The following is a 10,959-nucleotide window of genomic DNA, read 5'->3' on the forward strand; positions in this document are numbered from 1 at the left end:
GTAAGCCGGAAACCCAAGATGTGTCCTTTCCGTCAGTTTAACATTAGCTTATTTGGAGACGAGCCAAGCGCGACAGCTAACAAGTTTCTTTTTCGAAGTCAAACGCTTGAGGAAAGCGAGCGAGCGAGCAACGTGGGAGTTTGTCGATCCGATTGACTCTCTTCAGGTATGTAAACACAATCTATTTGTATCGGGAAGTATTTGGAAGCCATCCAACAGGCTGCTGGTAATCTCCATCAAGTGTTAGCCGACGAGAGCTAACTCACGACGACGGCGCTCTATGTGAATTTCTCCCATTTTACTGTAAAATTTCAACCATAAGTAAGAAATGTTCATGGTCCAATTCTAATGTACTCGGCAGGATTTGGGACTTGATAAAGAAGTTCAATTGGTGTTTCAATCGACAATGGTTCAGAGAGGTTCGATTTGGACCAATAGAATCGCGGAGCGTTTGACGGGCAACCAATGAGAGTTGTTCTCTTCTTTCTTGTCGGCCGGCGGCTTGCTGTCTGGCTTGTCTATGGATATTGAATTACATTTGTAATGACGTGACGTGTAATTTCCTGGCCTTGTCACTTTTGTGACTCACTAAAGAAAGGAGTTGTTGGTGTTGGCGTTCGACGTGCGTTCGCCAACTTCGCCCTCCTCCAATAGACTGGCGTAAACATTTGCTTGACATGGTGGACAGCCAATCGGAGCGATGCAGCCGATGTTTCCCGGTTGTGGAAATATCGGCGCCGTACCTGTATTCATTCAACCATTTGGGTGGCTGGATTAAAAAAAAAAGAAGAAAAAAATCCAAATGAATTCCAGTTATTTTCCACTGTCGTTCAACGACGTTCGTTCTCCTCCAGTAGAATTGTGCAGGCGTTTGATTGACATAGCTGACAGCTAATGGCGGCAGCGATGCGGCCGTCGTGACGACGCCCCGTGTCAGTTTCCGGCCGCAGTGTGCTTTCGGATGCGGGTGCAGGTGCTGATGCTGATGCTGATGAGGGAGAGCCCACCGATCTCGGTCGCATCATGTTTTTTGCCGTGCTTGTTCGCCTGCTGTCACAGCGCTGTTGCGTGGACCTGTGCCTGGCCGGCTTGCTGTTGTTCCTGAGCGGGCTGCAGCAAGCAGAGGCAGCCGCCGCCGCCGCCGCCGCAGGGGCCGCCGCCGCCGCCGGAGCCCCCACAGTGGAGATGGCCAACCTGAACTGGAAGCCGTTTATCTACGGTGGAATGGCTTCGATCGTCGCCGAATTTAGTAGGTGATTGTCTTTTCAATGGAATGAAAGAGGTTTTGGATGGCACACCGGTCTCATGCAAAAGCAGTGCCATCAATTCTTAGTTTTGAGAATTAGAAAAGGCCCATTCCAAAATCAGATGTCTTTTCATTTCATAATATCGAGTTGATCCTTTTTGTGCATAATCATGTCACCGATTCAACGGTTGATTTGGCTTCACTTCAATGGACATGGTACGGTTCCTGGTAACTGCTTCATTTGGACCTCATTGCTCGTGATGCATTTGTATTTGTAGGCACGTTCCCCATCGATCTGACAAAGACCCGGCTCCAGGTGCAGGGTCAGTCCCAGTACACGGAGGTGCGCTACAGAGGCATGTTCCACGCCCTGTTCAGGATCGGGAAAGAGGAGGGCGTCCGGGCGCTTTACTCAGGGTAAAGGACTTGTCCGTCGAGTCCGTGCCGAAAGCTATCTTCTAACGACACCCGAGAACTTTTGGAATTATGTTAATATTGCAAGCAAAAACGTCTTCCGTTGCAGCATCTCACCTGCCCTGTTGAGGCAAGCGTCTTACGGGACCATCAAGATCGGAACCTATAACTCGCTGAAGAGGCTTTTTGTCACTCACCCAGAAGGTCAGCGGCACAAGACCTTGTACTTTTTGGTTTCCATTTTTTCAAAGTGTCCATGTTTGTTTGGTGACAGACGAGACCATGGTCATCAACGTCTTCTGCGGAGTGGTCTCCGGCGTCCTGTCGTCCTCGCTGGCCAATCCCACAGACGTGCTCAAGGTGACCGACCGTTGGTTGAGCGACGGACAAAATCTTTGAACAATAATAATTGCCATTGTAGATCCGAATGCAAGCGCAGGGCAGTTTGCTGCAAGGCAGCATGATGTCCAACTTCATCAACATCTACCAGACGGAAGGCACCAGAGGCCTGTGGCGAGTGAGTGAGTGGGAAAGCCGCTGAAACAATTTGCCCGCTTCCATTGACACGTCGCTCCTCAGGGCGTCATTCCCACGGCGCAGAGGGCCGCCATCGTCGTCGGCGTTGAACTCCCCGTCTACGACATCACAAAGAAGCACCTCCTCCGATCCGGCGTCATGGGCGACACCATTTTGACACACTTCATGTAAGTCGTCGCAGTGCAGCAGGCGGGGCCAGGTTAATCATAAGAACTCATTCAATTGACAACGCGCTTGTTGCGGTCGGGAACTGGAGTGGATTCAGCGAGCTTTCTTTTGGGCGCAGCTCCAGTTTCACGTGCGGCCTGGCAGGGGCGCTGGCCTCCAACCCCGTGGACGTGGTGCGCACACGCATGATGAACCAGCGCGTGCTGTCGGGGGCGCCCATGTACAAAGGCACGCTGGACGGCGTGATGCAGACGTGGAGGAACGAGGGCTTCTTTGCGCTCTACAAAGGCTTCTGGCCCAACTGGCTGCGGCTGGGCCCTTGGAACATCATCGTATCCTTTGCGCGCACAGGAGAAAGCCAAATGGCTTTTGTCACTCGTGCTCGATTTCCTTCACCGACAGCTCAGTTCTTCATCACCTTCGAGCAGCTGAAGAAGCTCCCGTTGTAAGCGAGGAAGGCCAGTCGCAACGCCACCGATCGGTCGGTCGGTCGGACTGTGTCGGCCGGGACGCAGAAGTACTGGCCGGCTTCGCGCTCTCCTCTACCAGCATGGGCCGACCTCCCCGCACACTCATCCGTCACCTCGTGTATTTTTTCTTCTTCTTTAGTTTGCTCTTTCTTCACGGTTGATTATCGATTCTGTTTTCGCCACAGTCATGAGCACTGAGAGCAGGCAGCTACATTTTAGCAGGAGAGTGAGTTAGAACCTGGTTACTGCCGCACACCAGGTGAGTTTGAAGCTCCATTTTTCTTCCAAGGTGTTTTGGTCATCCAAGTGACGCGCATCCGCGAGCCTTGAAACGTCCTTCTCCGTGGCAAGGTGCCATACTTGTATGTTGTTGGCCGGAGATGGGCAAAAAGCCCGACTGACGTCAATCTGAGCCAAAGCCTTTTCTGTGGCACCGACACACACGTATATAGACTGATGCGCTTCACAGCTCGAAAGGAGTGCCAAAAGTTGTTTTGCCTGCATCATCTAGTCTGTGGCTGTGACTGGTGCAGTGCAGACGTTGGGACGCATTTGTCGTACCGAAACATGGGCTCACTTTTCATTGAATGATTTCACTTTGTCTTACACAAACGTGTGTGTATGTGTGTGTGTGTATTGTCAGAGTGTGGCGGCTTATTTAATGTGTTTTGTTTGATGCTTATTTATTTTGGCGAGTTGCTTGACACTTGTATTTATTCCTCTCGTCGGATCACATGTCAATCAAGGCGGCGTCTTTATTTTTATTTTTCCCCCAACACAATTCCAACACAGTGAACACTCGCAGTTTTGCAATCTGGCGCGTCACGTCATCATGGCCACTCATTCATTCCCTTAGACTTGCCTTTTGTTGCATTGAATAAGAGTACTGAAATCTACTTGATAGGTCCTCAAATGGATTTTATAAAGGCCACACTCAATTTATGAATATTGCAACAGAGAGCGGGCGGGCGGGCGAGCGCTTCTTCGTTGGTGTTGGTTTTACTTTAGCGCTTGTCGAAGCGGAGGGATTTTATTTTTTGGTGGAAGTTTTGAATGGGGGTTTGTTGTTTCTCATCTGTTGTGAGTCATTTAATGGCTTCAATCTATGTACACGTACTGTACACTCCAAATAATAATTAAAAGGATTCAGTGGTATATATTTTTTCTTTGTCATTGGTATTGTCGAATTGGAAATGTTCCATTTGCTCTGAACCAATGGGATGATTTTCTCCGCCTCCTCCAATTAAGCGAGGCGTCAACAGGTGTCCCCGCTGTGGACAGCAGTTGACTTCTTAACTCGGGGCAAGAAAGTTGCCGTTTGTGCGGAGCTCCAACAGCAAATATGTTTGCTTGCCGTTTCTCCTTGACTTTTACTTGACTAGTAGGAGCACCCTACACGTTTTTATCTGGTTTTAGCCGAGAGTCAGTCTTGTCCTTTCAGGTGCTTTGATTTGCAACCACGCTCGACGCTATGAAGGAGGAAATTGCCGCCACCGTGTTCTTCGTGGGCCGCCTGGTCAAGCGCTACGGATGCCTGGACGAGGACGGCCGCGAGCGCTTTGCCGCCGCGCTCACGTCGGCCTTGTTTGAGAGCTACAAGAACCACTGGCACCCGGACGTGCCCGCCAAGGGCCAGGCCTACAGGTAGGCTTGGAGATGTCATTTCAAAGGGATTTGTCTCAAGCCTGTTTGTTTTGCAGGTGCCTGCGGATGAACTGGTTACAACGACAGGATCCAGTGCTTCAGAAGGTGTGCGCGAGAAGCGGCGTGCGCTACGAGGACCTGGGCCTACCTCGGGAGCTCACCGTGTGGGTCGACCCCGGCGAGGTGTCGTGCAGGTAGGCCGTTGCGCATCCACCGAGCCTGAGGTTTGTGATGACTGATGGCTTGATAATTGATTGACTAAGCTCTGCCTGAAATTGTTTGTTTGTGACCTGCTTTTAACCTGAGACATCTGTGGCAGGTACGGCGAACACAGCGCCCCCTTCTCCATCTCGGTTGTGGACGGCAGTCGACACGCCCGTGGCCAGTTTTCCCGGCGAGTCCACGACGCGGTGGAACGCGCCAGCCTGGAAGTGCCCTCGGAGAGTTCTTCGGATGAGGACGGTAATGGTGGCGGCGGGGAGGAGGAGGAGGAGGAGGAGGAGGAAGAAGAAGAGCGCCGCCGCAGCCCCTCTGCTCTCTTTGCCGAAGCCAAAAGCATCCCGACTGTTAACAACCCCAATAGCGTCTACCGGGTAAGTCAGCACAGGTAAAGACTACTTCCATGCGATCATAAAAAAATTCCTGGAATCACTAAAAAAAGAGTATTTGTACCTTGGGACTTTCCAGCCTGGAAGAAATCCTGGAATATGAATTTGGGTCTTTTTGCCTACTTCTTCCTCTCTCAGTTCAGCGAGTTTGCTCCCGGCGCCCCCCGGACGTGGCTCACCTACCCTAGGAGGAAGCCGTTGGGCGGGGACGCCTTCCCGCCTCTCGTCCCACTTCCTCCTCTCTCACCGCAGCAGCTGGCGGGCTCCAAAGGTTTCTATTCCGACCGGACCTTGTTCACCTTCACCGGGCCCCGCGTGGATAAGTACCACTGGGTCAGCAAGTCCCGCTCCTAAAACTTTCCGTATCTCTGGAGAAGAAAAGAAATTCCCCAAAAAAGTCAAAGGACTGTTTGTGTATCTTTAAAGCAGAATTTTCCATTTGTCCAAATGAGGGTTTTTTTCGGTGTTTTTTTTTTTTTAACCGTCTTGACACAAGTGCTTTTTAACTAATTCTAACTGTAAATGTATTTTTAATCTCCAGTAACTAAATAAAGTAACACAATTGTGCAAAATAAAAGGTGCTCATTTCAAAATGTTGACCTTTCTTTTCTTCCATTTTTATGTGCCAACAATGTCATGTCATGTTTGCACTGTATGAATAGCAAAGAACTTCTCCTACATTCATTTGTCTGAAAAGAAGCTAAAGTTTCTAGATGGTGGGAGATGACTGGCTTGCAGGAGTGCTTCCATCAAGTTTAAATTCATGCCAACAACTTTGTACGACTAAGAGTTGATCCTCGAATTCCATCAGCTTCAGTCCAACTCGTATTTCCGCCATTGTATTTCTGGTCCATTTCATGTATCTGTTGTCGATTTTGTCTGCTGATTTCAATAAATACTTTTCAGAAGTAAACAACGGTGCTTTTGCAATTGTGCCACCCACCGGTTGCCATTTGACGCTGTTATTGTGCAAGAGGCCAAGCTACCAAGTAAGCTTCGGGAACGACTTAATCGTTATGCTCGTTATCACTCATGAAACAAGTTTGGCATACTACTACCAGACAGAACCGCAACAAGTAACTCGATCTGCTACTATGAAATGCTAACAGTTTTCTACGCACACACACACACACACACACACACACACAGACAGACGACAGGACAGCACCGGACCGGAAATGGCAAATTAGCAATCCTACAGGAAGGCCATTCTGTCGCCGCCGCCTTGACGTCACAGGTCTACGGCTGCCGTCAGGCCAATGGAGCGGCGCCCTTATTCGCGCGCGCCATTCTTCTGCCCAATCGGGAGCATCGTTATTGGAACGCGCAGTGGAGCTTGGTCACATCCGGTTGTATATAAAGAGCCACGAGTTAGCGGCGAATTTGGAGTGTCCATTTTGAGCTGAGATCCGGCGTCTCCCGCGTTTCCCCCCTTTCTTAAAGTAAGACAATTGCGTATTTGTGTCTGTTTAAGGGCTCGGGCCTAACAGTCGGAGCCCGTATGCCGCTATTCGCGTTCTGGTCTACCCTCTGATTTCAGCTGAATTGTGCATTTTTTGGAGCGGTAAGACAATGCTATCGGCTAGCTAGGCTAACAGTGGCGCTATACATTCAAGCTCATGGCGTTGCGTATGGCGAATGAATGAATTGTTAGCACGGCTGCCTGCCGCCTAGAATTTCCACTTGAATTGCACGTCTCGATCGTCGTCGTTGTGACTTAACTTGATTCCCGTGCGACGTATGTCATGTGTAGTCTTACTTACGGACGGACGGCCGGGGCCTTGCTACTTTCCCCGAGCGCGCTTCGTTGCCATCCATCCGACTAGCCGTCTTATTGTTGCCAAACATTTGCCGACGTTGCTAGGTGGATGGAAACCACGCTCGTCCGACTTTGACTAAAACGCCATTGCAATTCCTAATCGAATGCAAAAGGAAAATGATGTGCATGTTTCTGTCTGTGTGGAAAGCAAACAAGCAAGCGTGCGTTTGAATGGGAAGCGCACCCCCCCCCCCCCGTTATTCTTTCAAGTCAGTTAGGGCTCAACGTTGAAAGCACGCTTTATAATCTTTGAAGTCTTTCAAATATGCTTCATCTTAGAATTCGTCACTCATTAGAAAATGGTTCAACCTTGATGTCCAACCTTGGGGGTTCCATTATTTGGAAGGAATGTTCGTTAAAATACATTAATACTAATGTTGACATTTAGCCTACATTTCTCCTAGTTATTATTTAAAAACCTGCACTATTCTCCCGTCGCCACAGACATGCTTCTTTTGAGTACGATTAAATCTTGTGCGCTTGACTCAAAACAATGAAATGATCATTTCTAACTCATCTTGGCTTAATGGCTTGAATGGGGCCCCATTCGACTAAAACAATGTGGTTCTGCACCGCCCCAAATCTCATATCAGGTTAGCAATCCACCCTCACGATGGCCGACTCTGACATTCTGCTCATGGAGACTTCAGAGCAGAACGGCAACGAGGGCGACGAGGAGCAGAACGACGCCGCCGAAGCCGAGTTGATGGCTGACGACGACAACGATGACAGCCAGGCAGACGGCGGCAAAATTGACGCCAGCAAAGGCGAAGAGGATGCCGGGTAAATGTCCATTTGTCTTGGTTCATTTTGCAAATCCTGAATAAGATTAGCAAGCGTTCCTCCTCTCTTCTCCAGCAAAATGTTTGTGGGCGGCCTGAGCTGGGAGACCAACAAGAAAGACCTCAAGGACTATTTCAGCAAGTTTGGCGAGGTGTCGGACTGCACCATCAAAATCGACACGGCCAGCGGGCGCTCCCGCGGCTTTGGCTTTGTGCTCTTCAAGGACTCGGCCAGCGTGGACAAGGTGGGGAGGGAGCGCTAGCAGAAATAGAAGGCACCCAACTCGCCGCTGACCTACCGGGTGTGCTTTGCAGGTGCTGGAGCAGAGCCAGCACAAACTGGACGGCCGCCAGATCGACCCCAAGCGGGCCCTGGCCATGAAGAAGGAGGCCGTCAAGAAGATCTTTGTGGGCGGCTTGAATCCAGAAGCCACTGAGGAGAGCATAAGGGCGCACTTTGGGGCCTTTGGAGAGGTGAGACGTGTGGACTCTCTCTCTCTCTCTCTCTCTCTCTCTCTTTTTTTTTTAATGCAATTCAAGAACGGATTGGCCAGGAAATTGTCACTTTCCATTCAACAGATTTTTTTGTTGTCACTCAAGACAAAACAAAGATGAAATGGTATTGCAACAACTGACGTTCGTGTTGGCGTATTTCAGATCGAAACCATTGAGCTCCCCCTGGACCCCAAGTCGAAGAAGAGGAGGGGCTTCATCTTTATCACGTACAAAGACGAAGCCAGCGTCAAGAAGTGCTTGGAAAAGAAGTTCCACAACATAGAGGGCGGCAGGGTCAGTCACTTTGTCGGTCGGCCAAGACCGTCACTCGCGTGGGTGTTTGAACGTTCCGCTTGCCTCGACAGTGTGAGTTGAAGATCGCCCAACCCAAGGAAGTGTACCAGCAGCAGCAACAGCAGCAGCAATACGGCGGAGGACGCGGCGGCGGTGGCTACGGTGGCCGAGGAGGACGCGGAGGTGGGTCATATGAAGCGGACGGGCGGACGGACAGACAGCCAGCCAAACAAAAGTGCTAGCGCAAAGTGCTTAACGGTGGGGGGGTGACTTTGCAGGCCAGAGCCAGGGCTGGAACCAGGGCGGCTATGGAAGCTACTATCAGCAGGGCTACGGCGGTCAAGGCTACGGCGGCCAAGGCTACGGCAGCTACGGCGGCTACGGGGGCTACGACTACCCCTCCGGAGGCTACTACGGATATCCCGGATACGACTACAGTACGTACGGCCCAATTGCTCCCAATCCTATTTGACGCGTCCACAAACATTTTGCGTGCGTGCGGTCGCCGACAGGCCAGGGCAGCGCCAGTTACGGCAAGGCTCCTCGACGGGGCCACCAGAGCACCTACAAGCCATACTGATGCGCGCAACGCGGCAGGTACGTCATCCGCTGTCCTCTGGAACGCGGCTAACCCACTGACGGCCTTGTTCTTTTGCTCCTCAGAATCCAGCAAGAAACAAACCAACGCGGCGGCAGCGGCGGCGGTGACTCCTTTTATGACAGAAGACCATTTGTACAGAAAACATCAGAAATGAAACTTTTCCATGTTTTTTTTTTTTTTTTAATGGTATGCTTTCATTTTTTAGGATTTACTTTTCCCTTCAGTGTTTTTTTGTTTTGTTTTTCTTCCAGTTTTTTTTGTCCCTCCCCCCCAACATTTCCATTGAAAGGAAGTGTAATTTGACTGTACTTTTTGGTACCTGTTTTGATTCTAATGTATTGCTAAGGGTATTTTACATGTCAGCTAGCTTTACAGGTTGGGCGTCTTGGCACTGTAAAGGAGCTTTTTTGACAAATAAAAAACAAATTGTAACCTTTTTCACTTCCGTGTCGTCCCGACACATTGGCAAACTGTATTGACACTGTGCCGCTCGCTGACTGCTGACACCCGCTGGACCTTAACTACAGGCATCGGAGTTGACAGACTCAACTGACACTGATTTGATGACCTAGTATATACATTCGTTCATTGAAGTAATTATAAAGTTACAATTTTCAGATTTGATGACCTAGTATATTCATTCGTTCATTGAAGTAATTATAAAGTTACAATTTTCAATTATATATTGTAAAATATCTATATTTAAATTTAAAATATATATTATTTCTTTGTTACACTCAATCAATAATGCGAGCATGTAAGAGGATACTTGTGCACTGGGATTTTTGTTTTACACATTTAAAAAAGAATACGTTTTTCCAATGGTAAGCTTGTTGCGTTTTTTGGACAGATGTGATGACATCTGCTGTGGAGTCTTCATTGGTGTGTACTATTGGCTTGTGAGCTGCTCCATAAAACCATACATGTTCCATGCAGTATGAGCGGGGCTTCCATAGGGTGGTGGTTAGTGCTCTAGGCTCTATTTTATCATAGAAAATGTGCAACACAGTTGCTCGTGTGCTGGCCCATATAACCATACACATCCTTAGAGCTAGGGTTAGAGCTAAGGTTAGGGTTAGGATTTTGTGTCAAAACACAAACACCTAGCAAAGTACAATTTAAAATGACACTTTCGAAGTACCCAAAGTTAAACTTACAAAAGAAAACCGTACACAAGCAGAGCCCTAACGTGGCACTTGACAGCTGTCAGTGTCAAATGCAAAATGTAAACAAGGAAGGACCATGTGAAAATGAGGTCAATCTCCGGTTAGAATATCGGATTTTTTTTCCATTTTGCGCGTAGGTATTAACAAGTAGAATAGTTTTAAATTATTCACAATTATTTAGACAGTTAATCATGGGATATTTTGGTCCACTACACGAGGTAAAATAAATAAATGAATAAATAAGAAAGTTTAGCGAACGATTCTTTTGAACAAATATTTTGAGTGAACCGATTCTAAAGATTCAGTTCACTCGGAAAGTGGAATGCACATCACTGGTACAAAACAGTGCAGACGATCTTGAGCTGCCAAGTCTAAATAGCTGACTGGTTGATGACACCGGCCGGCTCTTGCTCGGCAAGAACTTGGTTCGATCCCAGGTGAGAGCATATGCTTAAAAGTGCTTTTATTATGCAATTAACCCTTTCTTTTTCTTTTTTTTTAAACCTCGGGTAGTGTGCCTATTGAAGTGTCCATGAGGTGTCATATAAAGCAGTTAACCAAATGTCAGATTTTTATGTTTTAATCGGCCAATATAAAAACAAGGTATAAAACACCAGACAAGTTTTAACATGAATGTTTATTAAAAATAATAATATTAAAAGTAAATCTCAAACCAGCAATCCAATGTGAAATTGAGGCGTTTTCAAGCGTCTGC

General features: G+C 48.4%; 3 protein-coding genes and 1 long non-coding RNA gene across 8 annotated transcripts; 3 read left to right on the forward strand and 1 right to left on the reverse strand.

Annotated features, from left to right (window-relative positions):
- The first annotated feature begins 20 nt into the window (after positions 1-20).
- On the forward strand, positions 21-3,990 carry slc25a14 (solute carrier family 25 member 14). Of its 2 annotated transcripts, XM_061300182.1 has the most exons (9): positions 21-166; positions 1,060-1,253; positions 1,525-1,663; positions 1,770-1,864; positions 1,935-2,020; positions 2,082-2,177; positions 2,240-2,364; positions 2,484-2,697; positions 2,773-3,990. In XM_061300182.1, exons 3-9 carry the CDS (start codon positions 1,605-1,607, stop codon positions 2,812-2,814), a joined length of 717 nt encoding a protein of 238 aa, XP_061156166.1. In that variant the 5' UTR covers positions 21-166; positions 1,060-1,253; positions 1,525-1,604; the 3' UTR covers positions 2,815-3,990. The 2 variants fall into 2 exon arrangements, with proteins under 2 accessions (XP_061156166.1, XP_061156165.1); XM_061300181.1 differs by lacking the exon at positions 21-166 and having other exon boundaries at positions 1,051-1,249.
- On the reverse strand, positions 3,882-6,288 carry LOC133168555 (uncharacterized). The gene is made up of 3 exons (XR_009718234.1): positions 6,031-6,288; positions 5,152-5,455; positions 3,882-5,065 (listed from the first exon to the last, which is right to left on the reverse strand). It is a non-coding gene; the product is annotated as an uncharacterized LOC133168555 (long non-coding RNA).
- On the forward strand, positions 4,307-5,680 carry LOC133168554 (maternal B9.10 protein-like). 2 transcript variants are annotated; one of them, XM_061300187.1, is made up of 4 exons: positions 4,307-4,479; positions 4,536-4,673; positions 4,799-5,086; positions 5,226-5,680. In XM_061300187.1, exons 1-4 carry the CDS (start codon positions 4,307-4,309, stop codon positions 5,509-5,511), a joined length of 885 nt encoding a protein of 294 aa, XP_061156171.1. In that variant the 3' UTR covers positions 5,512-5,680. The 2 variants fall into 2 exon arrangements, with proteins under 2 accessions (XP_061156171.1, XP_061156172.1); XM_061300188.1 differs by having other exon boundaries at positions 4,799-5,072.
- Positions 6,289-6,373: 85 nt separating the features above from the next.
- LOC133168553 (heterogeneous nuclear ribonucleoprotein A/B-like) lies at positions 6,374-9,515 on the forward strand. Of its 3 annotated transcripts, XM_061300185.1 has the most exons (9): positions 6,374-6,529; positions 7,500-7,689; positions 7,765-7,933; positions 8,004-8,162; positions 8,346-8,477; positions 8,549-8,660; positions 8,756-8,914; positions 8,990-9,074; positions 9,141-9,515. In XM_061300185.1, exons 2-8 carry the CDS (start codon positions 7,520-7,522, stop codon positions 9,055-9,057), a joined length of 969 nt encoding a protein of 322 aa, XP_061156169.1. In that variant the 5' UTR covers positions 6,374-6,529; positions 7,500-7,519; the 3' UTR covers positions 9,058-9,074; positions 9,141-9,515. The 3 variants fall into 3 exon arrangements, with proteins under 3 accessions (XP_061156169.1, XP_061156167.1, XP_061156168.1); XM_061300183.1 differs by lacking the exon at positions 8,990-9,074; XM_061300184.1 differs by lacking the exons at positions 6,374-6,529; positions 8,990-9,074 and adding an exon at positions 6,533-6,651.
- Positions 9,516-10,959: the final 1,444 nt, after the last annotated feature.

This window comes from Syngnathus typhle, linkage group LG15 (assembly GCF_033458585.1).
Source record: "Syngnathus typhle isolate RoL2023-S1 ecotype Sweden linkage group LG15, RoL_Styp_1.0, whole genome shotgun sequence".
NCBI classification, from domain to species: Eukaryota; Metazoa; Chordata; class Actinopteri; order Syngnathiformes; family Syngnathidae; genus Syngnathus; species Syngnathus typhle.